Genomic DNA, 24,997 nt, shown 5'->3' with positions numbered 1-24,997 from the left:
GCTGTTGTGGAACTTTAATCAGAATAGCAACTCTTCTTATTTTCATGTCGAGTAGGCTGGGAGAATCTAGGTTCTTGAAGGTGTAAGGGCAAGAACAGGTTTGGCTGGGACCCAGGGGATGCCTCCCCCTACCCAATATGTGAATATTTACTTGTGTAGTTTCCCTCATTTAGTCTAAATGCCCCACATGCTTCTACGTGACTAAATGTATCAAATCCATCTAAAAGTACAACCTCCTTGGTAAGCCTTTTCTTATGACAATAGAAAATAACAGCCCCTTCCCCTCAACTCCAATAGCATTTGAGCACCTGATCTAACAGCACTTCTTGCTTTATCAATGACTTATCTCAACTCCTAGACTCCTTCTTGATACTTATTCATCAAAACACCAAGTATAGTGCCTCATGCACAGTAACAGCCTCAAGAAATATTGCTCAGGTGAAATCACGATTGAATGAATGAGACAACTACTAGAGAGAAATCCTTTAAAAGCTTCTGAAAAAATTGTAACCTGCCCTCTGTAAGCCTGTGTCTCAGTCATTTATTCCTCCATTATATCTCTCTTCCTGCTCTCAGAATGTCTACAAAGCTGACCTGGAGTGGCTCCGAGGCATTGGCTGGATCCCACTGGATTCTGTGGACCATGTAAGGGTTACTAAGAACCAGGAAATGATGAATCAGGTACACAAAGCCTATTCTCCTAACCTATGCCTGTCCTCCTACCTGCCATGTTGGGGTAGATAACCTGTGGTGGTAGACCTGTCTTAATTGTCTCTGTTTCTTTACAGATCAAATATAAGAAAAATGCCCTTGAAAACTATCTTAACTTTACAAGTGTGGTGGATCCTCCAGAGATTGTTTTAGCCAAGATTAATTCTGTCAATCAAAGTGATGTAAGTTTGCTTTGCGCATGCTGAAGTGCACAGACTGGGGAGTAAATTGTCTATCATTGGGTGAATTAGCTTAACTTTAGATAATTGCTTGTAAAAAAAATTGGGAGGTGGTAAATTCTAAGACCATCTTTGGGGGGTATGTCTTAAAAGTCACTAGCAGGTGGTAAATTGTATTCACTTTTAGATATCTATATTCCTATTCAAATTATTCTATTGTTTTAGCTAAAATGGACTAAAATTCAACCAGTTGGTTAGTTTTAATCTCTAAACATGGACTGATTATGTTTCTAGGTAATCTTATAAAAATTTAATATTCATTTATAATAATAAAAGATTTGGTTTTCTCTCCTTAGGTAAAATATAAAGAAACATTTAATAAAGCAAAGGGCAAGTATACGTTTTCACCAGATACACCACATATCTCCCACTCCAAAGACATGGGAAAACTCTACAGTACTGTAAGTTCTCTTTTATGTAATAACCACTCAATTTCTAATTTGAAGCTCTTGTTGCATTCATATTCTTGGCTGATTTTGTCAACTGCTGAACTTATAAGCCAACCTATTATTTATTTTCCCATTGCACTTAGTCTTGTGTATTAGAAGTACCATGTTATTCAAGGCAAATAGCGTTTATTCGGCTGGTGTTTTTGAGCTCCTGTGATGTGCCGGGCTCTTTAGGAGGCAATGAGGGGCTAAAGCTCAATGAGACAAGCCTTCAGGAGATCATGCAAGTGAGGGGAACAGACTTAAATTGATAGAATAATAATCTAACAAGTGTTCTGGGGGCACACAGCATTGAGCACCTACCAATAGAGAAAAGGGAGGTAAGGTTGGTCCCTCTTTAGTAATCATGCATCGGCATCTCTAGCCAACAAGAGGAAAACTTGCCCTCCAAAATTTCATTCAGCTAATTTAAAGGAGACCAATAGTGTACATGTGTGCACCCAATGGGAAAGAATCTTTGCCAGTTCTCTCCCTGTGTGCAAATTTGTTGTCACAAAAATAGTCAACTCATAAAATGCCTAGAGTCGGCTGGGCATGGTGGCTCACGCCTATAATCCCAGCACTTTGGGAGGGCGAGGTTGGTAGATCACCTGAGGTCAGGAGTTTGAGACCAGCTACTAAAAATACAAAAATTAGCCAGGCATAGTGGTGCGTGCCTGTAATCCCAGCTGTAATCTGGAGGCTGAGACAGGAGAATCTCTTGAACCCAGGAGGCAGAGGTTGCAGTGAGCTGAGATCATGCCACTGCACTCCAGCCTGGGTGACAGAGCAAGATTCTGTCTCAAAAAACATAAAAATAAAATAAAATAAAAAATAAAATGCCTCGAGTCTGTAAGTTTAATTTGCAATAAACCAAATAACTGCCCTATTCTAGGTAGATGCACTAACAGCTATAGATAAAGATTTCAGCCTTGCCTTGAACATACATGTTTCACCTTAATTAGACCAATTGTTTTAGTGGTATCTAAAAGAAGTTGAAAGAAAACTTTTGTTGCCATGTATTTATTTGTTCTAGATACTATATAAAGGGGCGTGGGAGGGCACCAAGGCCTATGGCTACACCCTGGATGAGCGCTACATTCCCATTGTTGGAGCCAAGCATGCTGATCTGGTGAACAGTGAGGTCAGTATGACCTTTTCCTCTCCTAAGTTTGAGAGTCTTTACTGGGGATCAACGGGCTGGTTAGGAAACTCCAGCGATTCTCAATGTTGAACCCACTTTACAGCTTAAATACAAAGAGACATATGAGAAGCAGAAAGGTCACTACCTGGCTGGAAAAGTGATCGGTGAATTCCCTGGTGTGGTTCACTGTCTGGATTTCCAAAAGATGAGGAGTGCGGTAAGTAAATGTCCACTTTAACATGGGATTTGCGCCCCATAAGTGTGCTGTTGTGTCTGCCTGTTTATAACTTGCCCTTTAGTTCAGTTTAGCTGGGAAATGGAGTAGCGTAGGGCCCTTCCTGAGATTTTCCTCACCCCTCCCAGTCAGCCTGTGGACTGTTAGTAGCTGTGTGCTTCCTCCCTGCCACTTTCTCCCCAACTATTTAACACTGTGACTGCTTTGTGTTAAGAAAAGGAAAAAGCATCAAAGTCACTATTTACCCTGTGTTATAAAAGGATGGAAAACTTCAGGCTAGGCGCAATAGCTCACACCTGTAATCCCAGCACTTTGGGAGGCCAAGGCAGGCAGATCACCAGAGGTCAGGAGTTCGAGACTGGCCTGGCCAACATGGTGAAACCTCATCTCTACTAAAAATACAAAAATTAGCTGGGCATGGTGGTGCATGCCTGTAATTCTAGTTACTCGGGACGCTGAGGCATGAGAATTGTTTGAACCCAGGAGGCAGAGGTTTCAGTGAGTGGAGATCATACCATTGCAATCCAGTCTGGGCAACAGAGTAGTACACCATTTCAAAAAAAAAAAAAAAAGATGGGAAATTTCAAAAGAAGAATATATTAAAGTATATAAAGTATATATATATAAAGTATATAAAGTATGAAGAATATAATAAAGTATATATTAACCTTAGTTTATTCTAGAGATACTGATCTATATGGGAAATAAGGATCTAAAAGACATTGATCTGAATAATTTACATTTAAACCCCTTTCTTATTTTTGTCTTTAAAACATATTAGTTGAACTACAGAAAACATTATGAGGATACCAAAGCAAATGTTCATATCCCCAATGACATGATGAATCATGTGCTGGCTAAAAGGTGCCAGTACATCCTCAGTGACCTGGAGTATCGACACTATTTCCACCAGTGGACGTCTCTTCCAGAAGAACCCAATGTTATACGCGTCCGAAACGCCCAGGAGATCTTGAGTGATGTATGATGTCCCTTCTGCAGGTTGACTCAGCTACAGCTTCCATGAGTGTGTCTTGGCTACCCGCCAACCCTGGATGCCATGCTCCCGTTGTCCCTGTATTCATAAATCTTGCTGCTTCTCAAAACAAAGTGGCATGAGTAACCACTTTTTGGTATAAGAATCCACCCTAAGCCATAGGACACATATGTTAAATATTTAATTGGTTTAACAATAGACTCAGACATTGATATTGCTCTCAAGCTTCTTTAGGCTTGGGAATTAAAGACCTTCCAGCTGGTAAGAGGCCTACCCTATGTCTTCTAAGCAATAAGCACAGCCAACGGCTGATAGGAAATTATCAAATGCTCAATTGTAAATTCAGAATACCTTCCACATTTCATTGTTCTCTCTTTCTTGCAGAATGTGTATAAAGATGACCTGAATTGGTTGAAAGGCATTGGTTGCTACGTTTGGGATACACCCCAAATCCTCCATGCCAAGAAATCATACGACCTTCAGAGTCAGGTGAGCCACCTTCCTAGAAGGACTGGCTCTCCATGGGTCATCAGAATCCATGGTGGTATCAGTGAGCTGATGGGCAGGTGAAGAAAGCTGCTGTAACAGTGTAGGCTAACTGACCGAAGCCCCTCCTCTCCCAATCAAAGCTCTTCTGGTGGCCTGCTCTGGGGCTGGATCTTCCCAGTCTGAGTCTCTCCTTTGGTTTAAGGCAGTGCACATTTATAACAAAAGTTTATCTGGGAGGTGTTTCTTAGTGAACTACTCTCAAGCATCTGTACCTTAGTTGATCAGGTTAACTTGCAGAGAGTAGGAGGTAGAAGCATCCTTTGATTACAGGTAGATAAGTTTTGGAGGAAAAAAATCAGTATCTGGAAAACTTTTCAGCACGTGGTTCAGCTCTGATGGGGCAGTTGTAATAGAATGTTAAAAGTGAGGGGCTGCTGTCAGGGATGGAGAATAGGCATGGAAAAGGCAACAAAATGGCCAAAATCTCGACCCCAGTCTTGGTCAAGAGAAACTATTCATTCTGGCAGCCATACAAAGTCTGCAAGACTCTAGAATGACAGCCTGTTTGTTAGGATTAAAGCAGAAATCCAGAAATAAAGGCACATCTAAGTTGGCACAAGCAGCTAAAGCTGATGACAGACCTGTATGTTACCATTTTTGATGACTTTTGTTTTTCTTCACAGCTACAATATACAGCAGCAGGTAAAGAAAATCTACAAAACTATAATCTGGTCACAGACACGCCCCTCTATGTGACTGCTGTTCAGAGTGGCATTAATGCCAGTGAGGTGCGTCTTCCTATACTCCTCTTCCAGGGACAAACTATTTCTTGTCTTTATGTATTTTCTAACAACAGAGGTGAATAACCTATTGTTGCTTGTCTATAGGTGAAATATAAAGAAAATTATCATCAGATTAAGGACAAATACACAACAGTTCTGGAAACAGTGGATTATGACAGAACCAGAAACCTGAAGAATCTTTACAGCAGTGTGAGTTGAGTTTTTTTTCCCCCTCTTATATATGAGCCACCTTTCCCCCTTCCGGGACAGTAAGAGAATAAACGGGATGGACACTCTATCCCTAAAGGCTTTTCTATGGTTTCTTCATGGACCTTCAATCCTACTTACCTCATAAAATTCTAGTAGGTACAATTAAATAAGCCCCACCTTAAAGAGGAATCCTGGGAGTTAGTAGGGAATGTGTGAGAAGGACAGAAACAGAAAAACCTGCTACTCAGAAGCTAACCAGATGCATTTTCCCATATTCACAAGAAGGTCTTTAATTCCTGCAGAACCTGTACAAGGAGGCCTGGGATAGAGTGAAAGCCACCAGCTACATCCTGCCTTCCAGCACCTTGTCCCTGACACACGCCAAGAACCAGAAGCATCTGGCCAGCCATGTAAGTCAAGGAAAAACATGACAGCTTTCCCACCCTCCCTCCCCTCCCCTGCTCTCCACTCCAAGAATCTTTCAGGCTGATTCATACGTTGTCCAGAAGTACCCCTAGCGCTCCTGTGGGCATGTCCAGGAAATAATTCCAAATGCTCAATCATTAGAGTCTATGTGCTCACTGCCTCTCTCTCTGCTGCCTGGAGAGAATCACAAGCACTTGCAAAGAGGACAGGATGTGACCTTTCAGGCTGCCTGTCTGCACATGATAATCTCTGCTAGAGTCAGAAGTAAGGATGGGCTGAAGACATAATACACCTTACAGAAATAGACTTTTTCAATAGAATTACATGGATGTAGGGCAAAAATAAACCAGTGAATATGATAACTGGTTATTATACCATCCCCAGTTAATATAAATTATTTTATAGCAATGAAATAGAAAACATTTAAAAATTGCTTAATTCTCCTTTTTTAGGTAGAACTTTTCTTAGATATAAACATAATTGTAAAACAAACAAACCCTAAATCTCATGAGCTGTTTAAATATAGTAGAAGATCGTACGTCCTCTAACTCTTTATGCCTTTAAATCTTATGGCCTCTAACCATTAATGCTCTCAAGTAAAACCTTTTTGTGTGTGTGTGTTTTGTTTTGGTTTATTATACTTTAAGTTCTGGGGTACATGTACAGAATGTGGAGGTTTGTTACATAGGTATACATATGCCATGGTGGTTTGCTGCATCCATCAACCCGTCATCTACATTAGGTATTTCTCCTAATGCTATCCCTCCCCTAGCCCCCTACTCCCTGAGAGGACCCAGTGTGTGATATTCCCCTCCCTGTGTCCATGTGTTCTCACTGTTCAACCCCCACTTATGAGTGAGAACACGCAGTGTTTGGTTTTCTGTTCTTGTGTTAGTTTGCTGAGAATGATGGTTTCAAGCTTCATCCATGTCCCTGCAAAGGACATGAACTCATCCTTTTTTATGGCTGCATAGTATTCCATGGTGTATATATGCCATATTTTCTTTTTTTTTTTCTTTTTTTTTCTTTTTTTTAATTTTATTATTATTATACTTTAAGTTTTAGGGTACATGTGCACAACATGCAGGTTTGTTACATATGTATACATGTGCCATGTTGGTGTGCTACACCCATTAACTTGTCATTTAGCATTAGGTATATCTCCTAATGCTATCCCTCCCCACTTCCCCCACCCCACAACAGTCCCTGGTGTGTGATGTTCCCCTTCCCGTGTCCATGTGTTCTCATTGTTCAATTCCCACCTATGAGTGAGAACATGTGGTGTTTGGTTTTTTGTCCTTGCGATAGTTTGCTGAGAATGATGGTTTCCAGTTTCATCCATGTCCCTACAAAGGACATGAACTCATTATTTTTATGGCTGCATAGTATTCCATGGTGTATATGTGCCACATTTTCTTAATCCAGTCTATCGTTGTTGGACATTTAGGTTGGTTCCAAGTCTTTGCTACTGTGAATAGTGCCGCTATAAACATATGTGTGCATGTGTCTTTATAGCAGCATGATTTATAATCCTTTGGGTATATACCCAGTAATGGGATGGCTGGATCAAATGGTATTTCTAGTTCTAGATCCCTGAGGAATCACCACACTGACTTCCACAAGGGTTGAACTAGTTTACAGTCCCACCAACAGTGTAAAAGTGTTCCTATTTCTCCACATCCTCTCCAGCACCTGTTGTTTCCTGACTTTTTAATGATTGCCATTCTAACTGGTGTGAGATGGTATCTCATTGTGGTTTTGATTTGCATTTCTCTGATGGCCAGTGATGATGAGCATTTTTTCATGTGTTTTTTGGCTGCATAAATGTCTTCTTTTGAGAAGTGTCTGTTCATATCCTTTGCCCACTTTTTGATGGGGTTGTTTTTTTCTTGTAAATTTGTTTAAGTTCTTTGTAGATTCTGGATATTTGCCCTTTGTCAGATGAATAGATTGGCCAGAACTTCCAACACTATGTTGAATAGGAGTGGTGAGAGAGGGCGTCCCTGTCTTGTGCCAGTTTTCAAAGGGAATGCTTCCAGCTTTTGCCCATTCAGTATGATATTGGCTGTGGGTTTGTTATAAATAGCTCTTACTATTTTGAGATACATTCCATCAATACCTAGTTTATTGAGAGTTTTTAGCATGAAAGGCTGTTGAATTTTGTTGAATGCTTTTTCTGCATCTATTGAGATAATCATGTGGTTTTTGTCCTTGGTTCTGTTTATATGATAGATTACATTTACTGATTTGCATATGTTGAACCAGGCTTGCATCCCAGCGATGAAGCCAACTTGATCATGGTAGATAAGCTTTTTGATGTGCTGCTGGATTTGGTTTGCCGGTATTTTATTGAGGATTTTCACATTGATGTTCACCAGGGATATTGGCCTAAAATTTTCTGTTTTTGTTGTGTCTCTGCCAGGTTTTGGTATCAGGATGATGCTGGCCTCATAAAATGAGTTAGGGAGGATTCCCTCTTTTTCTGTTGTTTGGAATAGTTTCAGAAAGAATGGAACCAGCTCCTCCTTGTACCTCTGGTAGAATTCGGGTGCGAATCTGTCTGGTCCTGGACTTTTTTTGGTTGGTAGGCTATTAATTACTGCCTCAATTTCAGAACTTGTTATTAGCCTATTCAGGGATTTGACTTCTTCCTGGTTTAGTCTTGGGAGGGTGTGTGTGTCCAGGAATTTATCCGTTTCTTCTAGATTTTCTAGTTTATTTGTGTAGAGGTGTTTATAGTATTCTCTGATGGTAGTTTGTATTTCTGTGGGATCGGTGGTGATATCCCCTTTATCAGTTTTTATTGTGTCTATTTGATTCTTCTCTCTTTATTAGTCTTGCTAGCGGTCTATCTGTTTTGTTGATCTTTTCAAAAAAACAGCTCCTGGATTCATTGATTTTTTGAAGGGTTTTTCGTGTCTCAGTCTCCTTCAGTTCTGCTCTGATCTTTATTTCTTGTCTTCTGCTAGCTTTTGAATTTGTTTGCTCTTGCTTCTCTAGTTCTTTTAATAGTGATGTTAGGGTGTCAATTTTAGATCTTTCCTGCTTTCTCTTGTGGGCATCTAGTGCTATAAATTTCCCTCTACACACTGCTTTAAATGTGTCCCAGAGATTCTGAGTTCAAGTCCTGATATCCTTGTTAATTTTCTGCCTGGTTGATCTGTCTAGTGTCGACAGTGAGGTGTTAAAGTCTCCCACTATTACTGTGTTGCAGTCTAAGTCTCTTTGTAGGTCTCCAAGAACTTGTTTTATGAATCTGTGTGCTCCTGTGTTGGGTGCGTATATATTTAGGATAGTTAGCTCTTCTTGTTTCATTGATTTCTTTCCCATTATGTAATGCCCTTCTTTGTCTTTTTTGATCTTGTTGGTTTAAAGTCTGTGTAAAACCTTTTATTGTAAAATTCCCTGTAAGCTTTATTGTAATTCTTAGCCCAGTTCTCCTTCAGAAAAATTAGAGATCTTATCTCTTAATTGTGAACATTTTATGTAACACTTGAAATCAGCATTTCTCAAACGTGTTTTGACCATGACTCACAGTGGGAAATTTATTTTTTATTTCAAGTTCACATGCACACACACACCCCTGAAGTTTACCTGAGTTTCTTCTGGCACAAATGTCTAACAGAAGAGTAGTGACTGCTAGACTAGAGACAGTGCACTCTGATAATTTCCATTCTGTTCTACTCATTTAAATGCTAGTGACTCAGTAAATTGATTTCACTACTCTACTGGGCTTACAGATGCACAGCTTAGAAATAAACTTCATTAGACAGTCTGTGGAATTATTTAATTTTTACCTGGAGGAAAAAGTAACGTATGTGATTTTACCCAGACCCAACTCTATTTGGAAGATTGCAAAAAGGAGCAAACTTTTCATTTTGGAAGAAAAGTACTATAGATAAGATTTTAAAAGCTCAAAAGAGGCTTTTTCCTTGAGTCATGAACAAAATTATAGAGGCAAGATTCTTGGCAAATTGGTTTTGGAGCAAGGTAAAACATAGAGAAATTAATCCTTTAAAAGAAGTATTCTGACCTTATTTTAGGAAAAAGTTTTTGTGTGTGTGTGTGTGTGTGTTTTGTTTTTTTTAAGGGTGCCTTTAAATGCCATCATCTTTGAAGCTGGGAAATAGATTAGATGTAAGAAGCTGATTTTCTGTTTTGGAAAAATCTGGTGGAAATTTTGGTTGGCCTCCAGTCAATGAAGAGCATTGCTGGAATTCTGATACAAATATATACTCCCATCTCTCTTTTGTTACAGAGGTGCAAATCTCTGAGTTGTGGAAGAATTGTTATTTTATTATTGTGTGCTATGAGATTGGATCTTAGTCTCTGTCTTAACCTAGTTTATATAATCATGGAACACTAATTAACGGGCAACATGGCTTAAGAACTAATTGTTATCCCACAGAAGTTGATTGCACTGTATTTTTGAAAGCCTTGTAGAAACTGAAATCCAAGGATTGTGTCTTCTTAGCAGCAGACTTTTCAGTTATTAAAAACAAAGATATTCCTAAGCACAGTTTTAATCTTGCACTCATTTTAGTAAGAAAAACAAAGCCATTACCACAAGAGAATATTTTTAAATTACATAATCTTTAAAATGAATTGCTTGTAGTAGCAGTAAAAGTACTAGTATTGCTATAGGAATTTTGAAAACAGCAACCAAAATTTCATAGTGCTCTATGGTTTAAAAGTACTTTTGATACAGTCTGATTTAAGCCACACGATAACCCCATGGCAGGCGCTACTGCTGTATCTCTCTGTATAGGTGGGGAAATGAGTTCAGAGAAGTGTTGTCCCCAACGCTGGGTGGATCTCAGAGTCAGGTTTTTCCCATTAAATCTTATGCTGTTTTAATAATATAAATCCATTACTCTCTAAAACTGTTTCTTCCTTTCTACTTATTCTCTATAGATCAAATATCGGGAAGAATATGAAAAGTTCAAAGCTCTTTATACGTTACCAAGAAGTGTTGACGATGATCCGAACACAGCACGGTGCCTCCGAGTTGGCAAGCTTAATATCGATGTAAGTACAGTCATGCGCCCCTTAACGACTAGGATACATTCTGAGAAACGCGCCGCTCATTATGTGATTTCATTGTTGTGCTAACATCATAGAATGCACTTCCACATCCTAGATGGGATAGCCTATTGCTCCTAGACTACAAACCTGTATAGCATGTTACTGTACTGAATACTGTAGGCAACGGTAACACAGTGGCAAGTATTTGTGTATCTAAACATAGAAAAGGTACAGTAAAAACACAGCATTATAATCTTTTGACTGAAACATTGTTATGTAACACATGAGGGTAACTCCAAAGACCTTACTTCAAATTTAAGTCAAGTAAAATAGCCATGTATTATTAATAGGAACTTTTTTTTCTTTTCTTTTCTTTTTTTTTTTTTAAGACAGGTCTCACTCTGTTGCCCTGCCTGGAGGGCAGTGGTGCAATCACAGCTCACTGCAAGCCTCTACCTCTTGGGCTCCGGGAATCATCCCACCTCAGCCTGCTGAGTAACTGGGCCTACAGGCATGCACCACCACACCCAGCTAAGGTTTTTTTTTTTTTTTATAGCGATTGGAATCTCGCTATGTTGCCCACTCTGGTCTCAAACTCCTGGGCTCAAGCGATTCTCCTGCCTCAGTCTCCCACAGTGCTGGGATTACAGGTGTGATTCATCATGCCCAGCCCGAACATTTTCTATTTACCAATGCATATGACACTGACTGTGCACATGTAAAGAAGCTACACATTATTTCAGCTATAATGCTTTATTTTTTAAAAATTTCCCTTGGTATAAATCTATAGAAAATGTCAGAAAATACCAGTCACCGCCCTGCCCCCAACTGTTCACTGTGAGTTGGTTAGCCTGACTTCTCATGTATGGCCATGATGCCTTGGCACAATTTCCTGTATAACTGGCATGTGATTTTAACTTTACAGCGCCTGTACAGATCAGTTTATGAAAAGAACAAGATGAAAATCCACATCGTGCCCGACATGGTAGAGATGGTTACTGCCAAGGATTCTCAGAAGAAAGTCAGTGAGATTGATTACCGCCTGCACCTCCATGAATGGATTTGCCACCCCGACTTGCAAGTCAATGATCACGTCAGGAAAGTCACAGATCAGATCAGCGATGTAAGCCTGTGACTTAAGAAGGACCCCTCCACGGCCCTGCCCCACGGCCCCACCCAGAAGAGCAGCAAACTCACCCATTTCTTTACTTTAGCCTTTTTCCACTATCTCTTCCCTGTATGTCCATTTGTCTGACTTGACTTCAGAGCTGTCTCTGGAAGCAGGGCTCTGTGTACACATGTTTCTGTGGCTCCCCTGAGCCTCTTTGCATAATGCCTTTGCTCCTCATTCCACAAAGGCTTCTGAGTCTAGAATGCATCTCTCTTTTTAGTGTTAAAGTTATTATGGTCAATTTTTTTTTTCTGATCCTCTCTATCAAAATCCTCTAGATTGTATACAAGGATGACCTCAACTGGCTGAAAGGCATTGGTTGCTACATCTGGGACACTCCTGAAATCCTCCATGCCAAGCATGCTTATGATCTACGTGATGATGTGAGTTTGCCTTGTTTTGTTCTTTAGTATATTTCCATTTCTCCATAGTCTAGAGTTAAGAGGAGGTTATATAAAATAGGGACATTGTCACAGGCCAGCTCTGGGGGGTGTCTGAGCTGGAGAAAGATGCTAGGAGCAGAGCAACCGTCTCTCAGGAAGGCATATGGCATTCTTATTAAACAGTGCAGTCCAGGTGTGCCATCATCCTCTGGTGGAGAAGGGACCAGCGTCTTCTCTTTCTACGTTTTAGGCTATTTTGGATATATTAACAAGCACTTAATTGTCATTTTAGGAAAGTGTCATTTGTTAGTGTTTGCAATGCTATAGACAAGCTCTATTTTGTAAAGAGAGGATTTGCCACGCAAATTAAATACTGTAATGAGGATTTCAGTAAGAAAGCTTCAACTTTCCTAGAAGAGTAGTTATCAAGTGTCCTAGAAGACTCTAGAAGCCCCATATAAGTGTTGGTTACACTGTTATAAAATTCAAATGCATCTCGGTCTGTTGAGTAAGTGCTGATGAATATAAATCTCATGAGTTAAAAGCAACCAAATCCTCTATGAAAACCAGCAGTTTCAAGCATAAGGAATGGTCCAACATGGGCTTGTTTTCTTCCTCTTGGCAGATCAAGTATAAAGCTCACATGTTGAAAACAAGAAATGACTACAAGCTTGTCACAGATACACCAGTCTACGTGCAGGCTGTCAAAAGTGGGAAACAGCTAAGTGACGTAAGTGCTCCCTGAGGAAGTTAAGTGGACAGTAATAAAGCAGGGCCACCACCCAAGCAGAGGTGGCAAAAACCATAGACCGGGCAGTGCCAAGTCCTTTCTAACTGGGAAACCAGAGTTGGTACGTTTGAAAGCACTGAAGATGCTGCTGGCTGTTGTTTCCTGAAACCTGATGCGTTCAAGCAGTTTTCTGGGGTGAAGTTGTAGGTGATCCGAGTCTATGAAGTAACTTTATGCCTTAGCACTTCCAAAGTTGTTTTTTGTGCCCTGTGTCATAGCAAGTTTATTTCTGTCTAGGCCATTTAATAAATTAGAGCCAACTATGGTAGAATAAGAAGCAAGCAGGCTCTGGAGTTAGAGTTGTGGAGTGCAGTCTCACCTCTACCACACATTATCTATAAGGCTTATGAAAAGCACTTAATCCATGTGAGCCTCCCATTCTGATGCATAAAATGGGGACGTAAGGAAGCGCCCACTATGATGCCTGACACAGAGCAAGCAGGGTAGGCACAAAGCTGCTCTTTCTTTATTAACTCCACAGGTTGATAAGTCATTATCAGATCCCGCTAGTGAGTGCAAACATTGAGACCTATTATTTTGGAACTTCTAGTGGTAAAATGCCCACCCTTCCTCTTCTTGTGCCTGGGCCATCTCTTCTGTTTCTCAGTGTGAGTGTCCACACACTGGCTCTGATCCTATTGGACAAGCCACAGTAATATGTCAGATGAGTTCTCCAGGCAAAGGGAAGCAGGCTACCATTATTTTTTTTAAAGAGGGACCTGGGTTCCCATTCTCTTTGCTTCTAACAATGCTTCTTTCTGCACCAGGCTGTCTACCACTATGACTATGTGCACAGTGTCAGAGGCAAAGTGGCTCCAACTACTAAAACCGTGGATCTGGACCGGGCCCTTCATGCATACAAGCTCCAGAGTTCGGTGAGCAGTGAGAACTTGAGAGTGCCCAGCAGAAATCCATTCCGTCAACCTCTGTGGAAGCAAGCTGAGCTTGCTTCCTCTTGACCTGACCTTGTATAAATGCTGTTCCATTCACATGAGGTGAAAAAACAAAAACACAGAGCATAATCTATCTTCCCTCCTAGCTGCCAGGATCCCCCTATGGAGCAATCAAACCAACATAATGGGCATGATAATGGGCATGTTTTAGCAATATTTACAAGTTACAAAGAAGAAAGCCAATATACATTCTCTGCTTTCAAAAAGCTGAAAATCAAGATAACAGAGACAAGGCCTTTAACCTCAATAAAAGATGAACTAGAAATTGTTGCTGGAATTCAGAAGAGAAAGAACCTGGATCCCACCTGCATATTTAACCTGCCTATTCTGTGTTACCCAATGGTGCTGATTTGGTCTCAACTTTTCATGTTATTTCCCATCTTGAGTATTAAAAATAATTTTGGGCCAGGTGCGGTGGTTCATGCCTGTAATCCCAGCAATTTGGGAGGCTGAGGCGGGCAGATCACCTGAGGTCAGGAGTTCGAGACCAGCCTGGCCAACATGGTGAAACCCCGTATCTACTAAAAATACAAAAATTTAGCCAGGCATGGTAGTGCATGCATAATCCCAGCTACTTGGGAGGCTGAGGCAGGAGAATCTTTTGAACCCAGGAGGCGGAGGTTGCAGTGAGCTGAGATCGCGCCATTGCACTCCAGCCTGGGCAACAAGAGCAAAACTCCGTTTCAAATAATAATAATAATAATAATTTTGGCCAGGCACAGTGGCTCATGCCTGTAATCCCAGCACTTTAGGAGGTCATGGCAGGCGGATAGCTTGAGCCTGGAGTTCGAGACCAGCCTGAGCAACATGGTGAAACCCTGTCTGAACAAAAATACAAAAATAAATAAATTAGCCAGGCATAGTGGCATGCATCTGTGGTCCCAGCTACTTGGGAGGTTGAGGTGAAAAGATTACCTGAGCCCAGGGAGGTCAAGGATGCAGTGAACTGTGATGGTGCCACTGTGATACAGTCTGAGTGACAGAGTGAGACCCTGTCTCAAAAATAAAAATAATTTTGTTTTTCATATTTTAAATGTAATTCTTAATCCTAAACTCCAAGACACAGAGTATTTAAGGTCACAGACAGACACTCCTCCGTGTCCTCCCTTTCTGCCATGAACACGTGCATCCTGACTTCTTCATGGCCTGATGTCAACACACTGTGTTTGGAGGGGGCAGGAGAGGGTAATACAAACATGTGCCTGGCTATATCTTCGTGATGGCTTGCATATCATCACCTGAGGATGGAGTAATGGCAGAGGTGACCCTTGGGTACCTGTCTTCTCTGCATTTCCCAAATTCTTGCTAGATGCCATATAGCCAACTGGGCATATGTTCGGAAGCATAGAGGAATTAGTTTTTTTGTTTTTTTTTTTTTTTTTTTTTTGGAGACAGGGTCTCCTTTGTCTCCCAGGTGGGAGTGCAATGGTGCAATCACAGCTCACTGCAATCTCAAACTCCTGGGCTCAAGTGATCCTCCCACCTTAGCTTCTTAAGTAGCTGGGACTACAGGTACACGCCACTATGCCTGGCTAATTTTAACATTTTTTGTAGAGGTGAGATCTTGCTATGTTGTCCAGGCTGGTCTCAACTCCTGACCTTAAGCAATCCTCCTGCCTTGGCCTCCCAAAGTGTTGGGATTACAGATATCAGCTACCACACCTGGTGAGGAACTACTTTCAATAAACCATTTCACTCATTGTTCTATTTTTCCAAAACAATAGGTGAAGAGTAATCTGACTCATTTTATGACTCTTAGAATGTATTTCTTTCCTGAAATCAATTCAGTTAGCGTAAGTGTATTAAGTATCTAGTCAAAAACGTAACATGAGCTATATGTGATTTGTTAAGCTGAGATCAGTTACTTGATGCTCGATGTCATTTAACCTGCTCTTCCTCATTCCGGCAGAATCTATACAAAACCAGCCTACGCACCCTGCCCACTGGATATAGGCTTCCAGGTGACACTCCTCACTTCAAACACATCAAGGACACCCGTTACATGAGCAGTTATGTGAGTGGTCTCCTCATTGAGATGGGTCTGAAGGTGGGGTGGCAGGAGACTCATATTAATTAATAGCCTGTTCTAATCCTCCAGTCTCACCCTAAGGGTTCAACCTGATTGAATGATGGGAGCTGGAGAGGAGAGATAGCATATTTTTGAGGGGTGCTGTGCAATTGATCGCTTCTGCAATTCAGCAGTGCCTGGGTAGCCCCGTGGGTTAGAACAGGATGTTCGTGGGAGCCTTGGCTGAGGGCCCATGGCTGTCATGAGGCCTCTACTTCTGCTGGCCTTACTTAGCACAGATGCACCCTGAATCATCCCAAGCCATTTACTGGAAATGCAACTTCACACATATACTACTGAGGTGTGGTGATAGTATTGTCTTCCTTCTGCTCTGTTTCACTGCAGCAGATATAACATCACCATGTGTTCCTTTGAAAAGAAGGCTTCTTGCCTAGCTGCTGGCTGATATTTAGCTCACTACTTATCCTCTGTGCCCAGTTCATAGAAGGCTAGAGGGGTAGATAGGCTCTTACTACCTGTAGCTTGCTCAAATGATGACCCTCATGTTGCCCTTCTCCACTTTTTACAAGTACTCAACTGGGACTTGATGCATTTACCCCATAGGGAAGGCTTAGGGAAATTGTGGCCATCCCAGTAAGTCTGGCCTGCAGACCACAAACAGCCACTGGTGGAATAGTAAGCTTTCCCTCCGTGCTACCCTTCATAGTCCTGGGAATCAAACCTGGTGGCCAGAAAGGACCCAATAACCTGTGGCTCAATAATGTACTTCCAAAGTAGACAGTCACAGATTTAATAATCTAACACCTAAAGGATGTGTTAAAATGGTTGGTTAAAATCAGTCCACAAAGCTATTCGTCAGTCTTAAATACATTCTCTTGTTTCTTCTTTGTATTTTCTAATTTTCTAGCCACATTGGGGCTAAAAATAAAGATTTTTCTCTGGCATTTTGCATACCTCCCTACAAACAGATTTCACCTAGGCAAGGTTGAATTTTATTCTTTTCTGGGCCTGGTTTTATTTTCCAACCCATAATTTTCAAGGCCTAGATTAATATTGAAATTTTGTCAATGACTTTTCTTCATACTTAATCCTTAAAAAGAGCAATTTTTCAAACAAAGGTGACATCTCTTTTCTATTTGGAGAAATGTAATGTTGCTCCTTGTTTACCCGTCATTGATCTCATTCTGACTTTGCTTTTGCAGTTCAAGTACAAAGAAGCCTATGAACACACCAAGGCATATGGGTATACACTTGGCCCCAAAGATGTTCCATTTGTCCACGTCCGGAGAGTCAACAATGTTACCAGCGAGGTACCTGAATGCTGATTTTCCAAGAGACTTATTGAGTTTCAATAGCCATGGCTTTGTTTGAAATGCATTAAGAATTGTATTTCAGTTGTAAACTTACATACCAGCAAAAACGAAAAAGGTCCTTATTGTCACATTTTGATACTGATATTTCTTGGTAGTGGTTTTTGTATTTGGTAATGCCTTGGAGAGACTCGGTTCCATAGATTATGATGCAAAACTTTTCTAAAGAATTAATTTCTTCTTTGACATTTATATTCAAAAATCTTTAATAAGGTTGCATTTTAGTCTGACTCATGATCCTGGTTTTCTACACCAACTGTTGGTTTGCATACCTGATCCTACTATGCAACCATCTGATAGAAAGTGGAAGGCTTTGTGCTCAGAATTCTTCACCTAAATGAAATAACTCTCATTTTCTCCTTTTTTCCTAATCTCAATCATTTTCTATATCCTTGATATTTCCTCCCCTCTTCCTTATGTAAAATATTTTATTCTTGATTAGTCAGTAGATGCCTTCGTCATCCCCTACTAAATGCCTGTAATGATATTTCCTCCAACGTAGAGACTGTATCGGGAATTGTACCACAAACTGAAAGACAAGATCCATACAACTCCTGATACCCCTGAGATCCGCCAAGTCAAGAAGACACAAGAGGCTGTCAGTGAGGTGGGTATTTTCTTAGGAAAGACAGGGAGTAGAGACTAGGGGTGAATGTCAATCATTCGGTCGCTAATACATGTGTTTTGGGGTATTTTTTTTTTCTTTAGTTGATCTACAAATCAGACTTCTTCAAGATGCAGGGCCACATGATCTCTCTGCCATACACACCCCAAGTGATCCATTGCCGCTATGTAGGAGACATCACCAGTGATGTAAGCATCTCATAGGGGTCTTTCTGGAGTAGTCTTACCAAGACGCAGGCTTGCTTTCAGCAGTTAAAACAATCAGTGGTCTTTGAACAGCCTTTTCTGATAAGCACTTCTAAACAAAGAGTACAAGTTGGAGGTAAGACTGTGGGAGGAGGATGCCACAATTCTACAGCTATGGAAACAGTAATAAGAGGACCACTTGGGAAAGAGAGAATTGCCATCATTCTTGATCACTCAGTGACCACCATTCTACATTCAATGCGGAATCATTCCAACTCCTCACTCCCTAACTCCCTATGTGGCCTCTGTCCCAGGTCATGTTGAGTATTTTCCTCTCACTCATCCCTACTCTGACCCCGTTAGCAACTTCTTGCTGCCATTTTTTTCATTCTCCTTGTATGTTCTCTCCTCCTAAAAGACCAATCCATTCAATTTGTTCTTTTCTCCAATCAGTATTATAGTAATAAAATAATAGCAGTGTTCTCTCCTCAGCTCAGGGCTAGAGACTTAAATGAAAAAAACCATGACTTATTTGGGTGCAAGTAAACAAAGAGTACAAGGTAGATGAACTGGCCGGGCATGGTGGCTCACACCTGTAATCCCAGCACTTTGGGAGGCTGAGGTGGGCAGATCACCTGAGGTCAGGAGTTCCAGACCAGCCTGGCCAACATGGTGAAACCTCGTCTCTACTAAAAATACAAAAATTAGCCGGGCATGATGATGTACGTCTGTAATCCCAGCTACTAGGGAGGCTGAGGCAGGAGAATCGCTTGAACTCGGGAGGCGGAGGTTGCAGTGAGCCAAGATCTTGGCATTGCACTCCAGTCTGGGCAACAAGAATGAAACTCTGTCTCAAAAAAAAAAAAAAAAAAGTAGATGAACCAAAATGAAACATACAGTAATTAGGAAGTGTTGCTACTCCATCTTTTGTGTTTCCTGATTTACATTTGCTTATGACCAGCTATATTTCTGTGTTTGCCTCTCAGATTAAATACAAAGAGGACTTGCAGGTCCTGAAGGGATTTGGCTGCTTCCTGTATGACACTCCTGACATGGTCCGCTCCCGGCACCTGCGGAAGCTCTGGGTGAGTGCACATCACCACAATGCATAATTACCCCCGCACAGCTGGATGCCCCCATCACCAGCCTCCAGGGCTAGGCAGAAGGGATCTTAGCCTGCAGCTACTTTTAAGGAGAAATTTATCATTAACTCACTTGAGCAGATTATCACCTGCTTAATGTGATCTGTGCCTCCTATGAAAGGTGCTGAGCTTAGTTAAATGACAATTGTTTTTGCTCCTGCCTGGGAAGACATCCAGGACACATGAAAGCCCTGTTCAGCTTACACATGCCAGACATTTGAAAGACAACATGACATGAATCCCTTAAATGATTAATCAACTTGTATTTCTCTTGTTTTTTTTTTAAGTCTAATTACCTATACACTGATAAGGCAAGGAAGATGCGAGACAAATACAAAGTGGTGCTTGACACTCCAGAATACAGAAAAGTGCAAGAACTGAAGACACATTTGAGTGAGGTAAGGACACTTTACTTGTCACTGCAACCAACCAAATTGACCTGTACAAACTGAATTACTCCACAAGGTTCTTAGTTCCCCTAGTGATCGCTGTTCAGGCAACTGCGGCAGGTAAAATATTTGCCCCTTAACTGTGGAATGGCTACTATGTCTAAGCAAGTCAACCAACTGCACTTTACCTCAGTTTACTTATTTTGCCCCCTTTTGGTAAGATAAGGATATTCATACTTGCTCTTCCTATGTCTAGGGCTGATGAGGGGTTTTGCATGATTTTATAGATTAGAAAGACCTTTTTTTTTTTTGTTTTTTTTTTTTTTTTTGAGATGGAGTTTCGCTCCTGTTGCCCAGGCTGAAGTGCAATGGCGCAATCTCGGCTCACTGCAACCTCTGTCTCCTGGGTTCATGCGATTCTCCTGCCTCAGCCTCCAGAGTAGCTAGGATTACAGGCATGCGCCACCACGCCTGGCTAATTTTGTATTTTTAGTAGAGACGGGGTTTCTCCATGTTGGCCAGGCTGGTCTCGAACTCCCAACCTCAGGTGATCCGCCCGCCTCGGCCTTCCAAAGTGCTGGAATTACAGGCGTGAGCCACCGCGCCTGGCCTAGAAAGACCTTCTTACTTATTATTTTTGTTGTCTTTAAACTTATTTCAAAATTTTCTTTCTCTTTAATTCCTGCTATCAGGAGCCCTGAGCATGGCAGTGCCATTGGAGAAGTATTCAGTGGCTCCCTGCTCTGCTGACCATTCAGTAAAATTCAGACTACTTAGTTTCATTTTCATCTGTCATTGAGGCTCCTGATATATTGCAGTTATTTGTGAGTAGATCTGAGTTTCTCACCTAGAGTGTTGGTTCCTTGATGATTGGACCCCATGTTATTTACGTGTGTCCCATAGTGCCTTGGCCATAATAGATGTACATGTTTGCCAAAGGGCAATTCACAAGTGTAAATAGTTGCTCTTCTTATAGGTCAGTTGGCCATTCTCATTCTACTGTCACTCTGGTATTGTAGCTCCATTCATCAGTTTGTGCATTCACCATTCTGTATTGTGGCTTCACCCAGCTGAGCATTGGCTTCCAGGCCATTTCATCCTTCTCAGTAGCTCTGATGGCTGTTGATTAGGAATCTTAGGCTCTCAGCGATGCCCTGAAATACCAAATGTCACCCTCAGTGGAGGGATATGCAGCTTCCTATACTATACTTAGTGAGCCAGAGACAGAGGATGACTAACTCTTCAGCTTTTGCAAATGCAACATTGAGCCAATTTGCTTTCCTAAAAGCTTCACTGTGTTATTTCAGCCAGTGCTCGCAGTCAGACTGGAATGCTTACGTTATTTTTATCCTGGTAAAGTTGTGCTTTTCCACTCTGGCTCAGTATGAGAATCACCTGTGGAATATTTAAAAACCACCCAGAGAGGGCCCTGACCCCTAGTTCCACACCAGACTCTGATTCTCTGTGTCTGGGCATCTATACACTTTTAGATGCTCCATAGAGATTCTGTTTAATAATATGCAGCCTGTGTTGAAAACCACCGCACCACATCTCTCCTCCAGCTACCAAATAATAATAAAAAAAAAAATTGGTAACTTATAGTGCTTCACAGTAAAGATAACTCTGAAATACCTTTACTCTTTTTGGCTTTCTGGGTTCAGAATTATCTAAAAGTTTAGTTTCTCCTCTTCCCAATTCCCAGAGGGATTTTGGGCAAGTTGCGCATCAGCACTGAGGAAGAAGAATGGATATTTTTCAGTGGAGCAGTTTGCACCACATTTACCTCTCCATAAGAATGACCCAGGCTTGATAAAATGCTGATCCAAGCCACTCCCCTGAATTTAGAAGGGTTGGGAGACAGCCTACGAGTCTGTTTTTAATAAGAACTGTGGAGGTGGGGGGAGGGTTAATATCAGGAAAGTTTGGAAAACATTGAGTTAGTAAAAAGTGTGATGGCCAAAAGAAGTTACTGACTTTTGAGTTTTCAATTGTATAGATTCTTGACATATACACATTTGTAGTACTAGGAAGCAGGGACGTTGTCCCAAGAAGCATAAGCAATGCATACCTAAGTACAGGGGAAATATAATACACAGTGAAATGTATAATTCTAGAAATGGCATACAGGCCAAGCACAGTGGTACATACCTATTGTCCTAGCTACTTGGGAGGCTGAGACTGGAGGATGACTGAAGTGCAGGAGTTTGAGGCCAGCCTGGGCAATATAGTGAGACCCTGTCTCTAAAAATAAATACATAAATAAAATTTAAAAATAAGAAAAAAATTGCAGGGAAGAATTGGGTTTTAGTCCCAGATTCACTTCCAATTAGCTATATGATCTTATGTAATTCACAACTTTAGCACCCTAATTTCCTAAACTGAAGAACTGGACTAAATGATGATTTGAGCTCCTTTTAACCATAAAATTCTAAGAGTTGTTGATTTACTTTACTCAAAATTTAGCTTGGAAGAAACATTAAGTTTTCATTTAGTTTATCTCTTTCAATAGTAACATGAAAAAAACAGCCCCAAACACACAACTAACATTTTGTTTTAACTTGCAGTCGTATATAATTCAGATTTAAAGAAATTGACGTGTGTGTGTTTGTTTCTTATGTTTTATCTGTTCAACTGGTATTTATATCCATGATTAGAATTTATTTGGTATCCATTGGTTCTTTCTCATTTGCCTCATTATATTAAATTCCTTCAACATTTATTAGGCAACTATTATTTTTTAGGCCCTTTGTCTGAGCTCTAGTTGATGAAAGGATCGTACCACTGAACTGCTGTGCCCTAGTCTTGGAGAAGAAACAGGCATTGGTGTGATAAATGGCCTTATATAGGAACAGTCAAGACAGCATGGACTCTTGGAGTTTTCCAGGCAAATAAGAGGGAGAAGAATATTCAAGGCAGGAAAGACAGTCTGTGAAAGCAGCCATAATGAGTTCCAGTAACTGGGACTAGTTTACATAGCACATGGAGGGTGTGGAAGGATGCTGGGAAATGAAGCTATTATAGAAACATAGGTTGGAGCCAGGTTATAAAGACTTGTAGGTGTTATATAAATGACCTTGGACTTTATGAAAAATCATTGAAGAATTATTTCTATGAAGAATAGATTTGAGCATTAAGAAAATATGTGTCTCAGACTTTTGAAAGATGGGTGACTCATATGGGGTGGTCCAATAGAGGAGTTGAGCAGGTGGTTTTGACATGTAGAAAATAAGATGGAAGGCTGAACTAGGGCAGAGGTGTTGGCAAAGAATCAGATTTCAGGAATATCATACAGTGAGGAGCCCAGGATTCACAACCATTTTGATGTAGGAATAAGGGAGGAGCCTAGGATGACTCCCCCAAGTTTCTGGCCTGAGTAACTGGGATATCAACGAGTCATTGAGCAAAATAGAGAAAATAGGAGAAGCAGCAATTTGAGATAGAGGCAATATAAAGAATTATATATTGAACATGGTAAATCACCTAAATTCAGAAAGTTGTAAAAAACTTGGGTCTGGAGCTCAGGAAAGACACTGGATATGTAGATTTGGAAGTCATCAATCTCAAAGTGATGCTTGAGATCACAGGTACAGATGAGATCACCCCGGGAGAATGTATTGGGTGAAAGGGGCCAATCCTTCACCCCAGCTAACAGCAGCCTTTGCATGAGGGCAGAACCAGAGGAAGGCTGATGAGGAGGTCTAAAAGACAGGAGGCCACCTAGGGAAGAATGGTGGAACAGACGCCAGAGAAGAGAGTTTTCAGGAATGAAACACTGAGCAGCTTCAGTTGCTACAGAGAAGTGTTCATGGCAATCATGAAGTTCTTGGTAGTCTCAATGAGTGTGACTTCATTGATGTGGGTAGGTGGGAGCCAAACTATGGTCTTGAGAAATTAATCAAAAGAGAGGCAAAGAAGAAACACAGGCAACTTGGCTGAGAAAAGAAGAATGAAGGCCATTGGCTAGAGACTGGAAAAGGCTTAATTAATGACGGGAGGTCTTGAGTCTGTTTGCAGGTGAAGAGAGGGGGTTGGGAAAACAGGAAGGGTGGAAGATACAGAGGAGATGGAGACAATTGCTGGAATAGGGTACTAGAAGGGACAACTGCAAATGGGACCAAGAACACAGCAGGAGTCTTGAATTTTGGATAGGCTAGAGAATGTTTCTTGTTTTGACACAGGGGAAAAAAGAAAAGGAGGGTGGAGGAGGTAAATAAAAGGTTGGTTTATTGGGAAGAAACTGTAGTCGTTGCAGTGGGAGGGCTCCTGCCTTTTCTATGTAAAAGCAGGGAAGGCATCTGCAGAGAACATAACATGCCCATGAAACAGAAATGATGGTGATAACTTGGTTTATGTCTAGCTGGTCTACAGAGCTGCAGGCAAGAAGCAGAAGTCAGTCTTCACTTCAGTTCCTGATACTCCTGATCTTTTAAGAGCCAAGCGAGGGCAGAAGCTTCAGAGTCAGGTAAGCTCAGAGGTTCATAAACCTGCCACTCGGGCATCACAGGGGGTTATTATATGTGCCTGGCCCCACCTGGCCAGTGGCAGACTCACACACTTGGTTGTCCTGGCTGCAACCTCATGCCCATTAACACTGCACTTGAAGAAGCAGTTCTCTTTCGGGCCATGATAATTATGGTTGTGTTTTACTCAGGCAAGGGATGCCACATCTTCTTTCCTAAGTGTTACAAAACTTGTGTTTTGGAGTAATGAAAATAATTGTTTGATCATTCTATAGACTCTTCCTGTTATCCGCAGACAAACGAAGCTGTATTTCATGCAGTCAAGCAAAAATCAGGGGAAAATACGTTGAGGGGTCTATCAGAATCCTCTCACACTTCTGTTAGCATTCTTTATCACATGGCTTTGCTTGGATCATACTCAGCAGTAGGCATATTAGAGAACAGAGTATGTATATGTGTTTTCAAATATGAGACAGAAACAAATGAACAGAAACACATATAACAAAAAAACAAGCAAACAAACATCAGGACAGTAAGCAAACACCTTCCTACTGAATGGTTAGAAATGAATGAAGTGGACTGAATGCTAAATACTAAATGCTTTATCTCTATGACACCTCACTTTCTTCTATTATTCAGTATCTGTATGTTGAACTTGCCACCAAAGAGAGACCCCATCATCACGCTGGAAACCAGACCACAGCCTTGAAGCACGCTAAAGACGTGAAGGACATGGTCAGCGAGGTAAGATGGGAATTCAGCACTGAGGCACTGGGTAAAAGGAAAAATACTTTGTTAAAGCCTTCCCCTGCTACCT

At 41.1% G+C, this 24,997-nt stretch overlaps 1 protein-coding gene across 4 annotated transcripts in view; it reads left to right on the top strand.

The window, feature by feature from the left end:
- NEB (nebulin) overlaps positions 1 to 24,997 on the top strand; it is a 247,776-nt gene that overhangs the window by 166,308 nt on the left and 56,471 nt on the right. For all 4 annotated transcript variants that reach the window (XM_054478963.2, XM_054478962.2, XM_054478961.2 and 1 more), the window contains 23 exons: positions 577 to 681; positions 789 to 893; positions 1,247 to 1,351; positions 2,415 to 2,522; positions 2,626 to 2,739; positions 3,539 to 3,736; positions 4,136 to 4,240; positions 4,924 to 5,028; positions 5,128 to 5,232; positions 5,535 to 5,642; positions 10,573 to 10,686; positions 11,609 to 11,806; positions 12,133 to 12,237; positions 12,863 to 12,967; positions 13,795 to 13,902; positions 15,890 to 15,994; positions 17,212 to 17,319; positions 17,882 to 17,986; positions 18,088 to 18,192; positions 19,176 to 19,274; positions 19,619 to 19,729; positions 24,078 to 24,182; positions 24,820 to 24,924. In XM_054478963.2, the coding sequence (XP_054334938.1) occupies positions 577 to 681; positions 789 to 893; positions 1,247 to 1,351; positions 2,415 to 2,522; positions 2,626 to 2,739; positions 3,539 to 3,736; positions 4,136 to 4,240; positions 4,924 to 5,028; positions 5,128 to 5,232; positions 5,535 to 5,642; positions 10,573 to 10,686; positions 11,609 to 11,806; positions 12,133 to 12,237; positions 12,863 to 12,967; positions 13,795 to 13,902; positions 15,890 to 15,994; positions 17,212 to 17,319; positions 17,882 to 17,986; positions 18,088 to 18,192; positions 19,176 to 19,274; positions 19,619 to 19,729; positions 24,078 to 24,182; positions 24,820 to 24,924 (2,631 nt within the window). The remainder of the gene's footprint in view (positions 1 to 576; positions 682 to 788; positions 894 to 1,246; positions 1,352 to 2,414; positions 2,523 to 2,625; positions 2,740 to 3,538; positions 3,737 to 4,135; positions 4,241 to 4,923; positions 5,029 to 5,127; positions 5,233 to 5,534; positions 5,643 to 10,572; positions 10,687 to 11,608; positions 11,807 to 12,132; positions 12,238 to 12,862; positions 12,968 to 13,794; positions 13,903 to 15,889; positions 15,995 to 17,211; positions 17,320 to 17,881; positions 17,987 to 18,087; positions 18,193 to 19,175; positions 19,275 to 19,618; positions 19,730 to 24,077; positions 24,183 to 24,819; positions 24,925 to 24,997) is intronic.

Source organism: Pongo pygmaeus, chromosome 11 (assembly GCF_028885625.2).
Source record: "Pongo pygmaeus isolate AG05252 chromosome 11, NHGRI_mPonPyg2-v2.0_pri, whole genome shotgun sequence".
Classification (NCBI taxonomy): Eukaryota; Metazoa; Chordata; class Mammalia; order Primates; family Hominidae; genus Pongo; species Pongo pygmaeus.
Note: the sequence above shows the minus strand (reverse complement) of the source record. Positions and strands in the feature narration are given on the sequence as shown.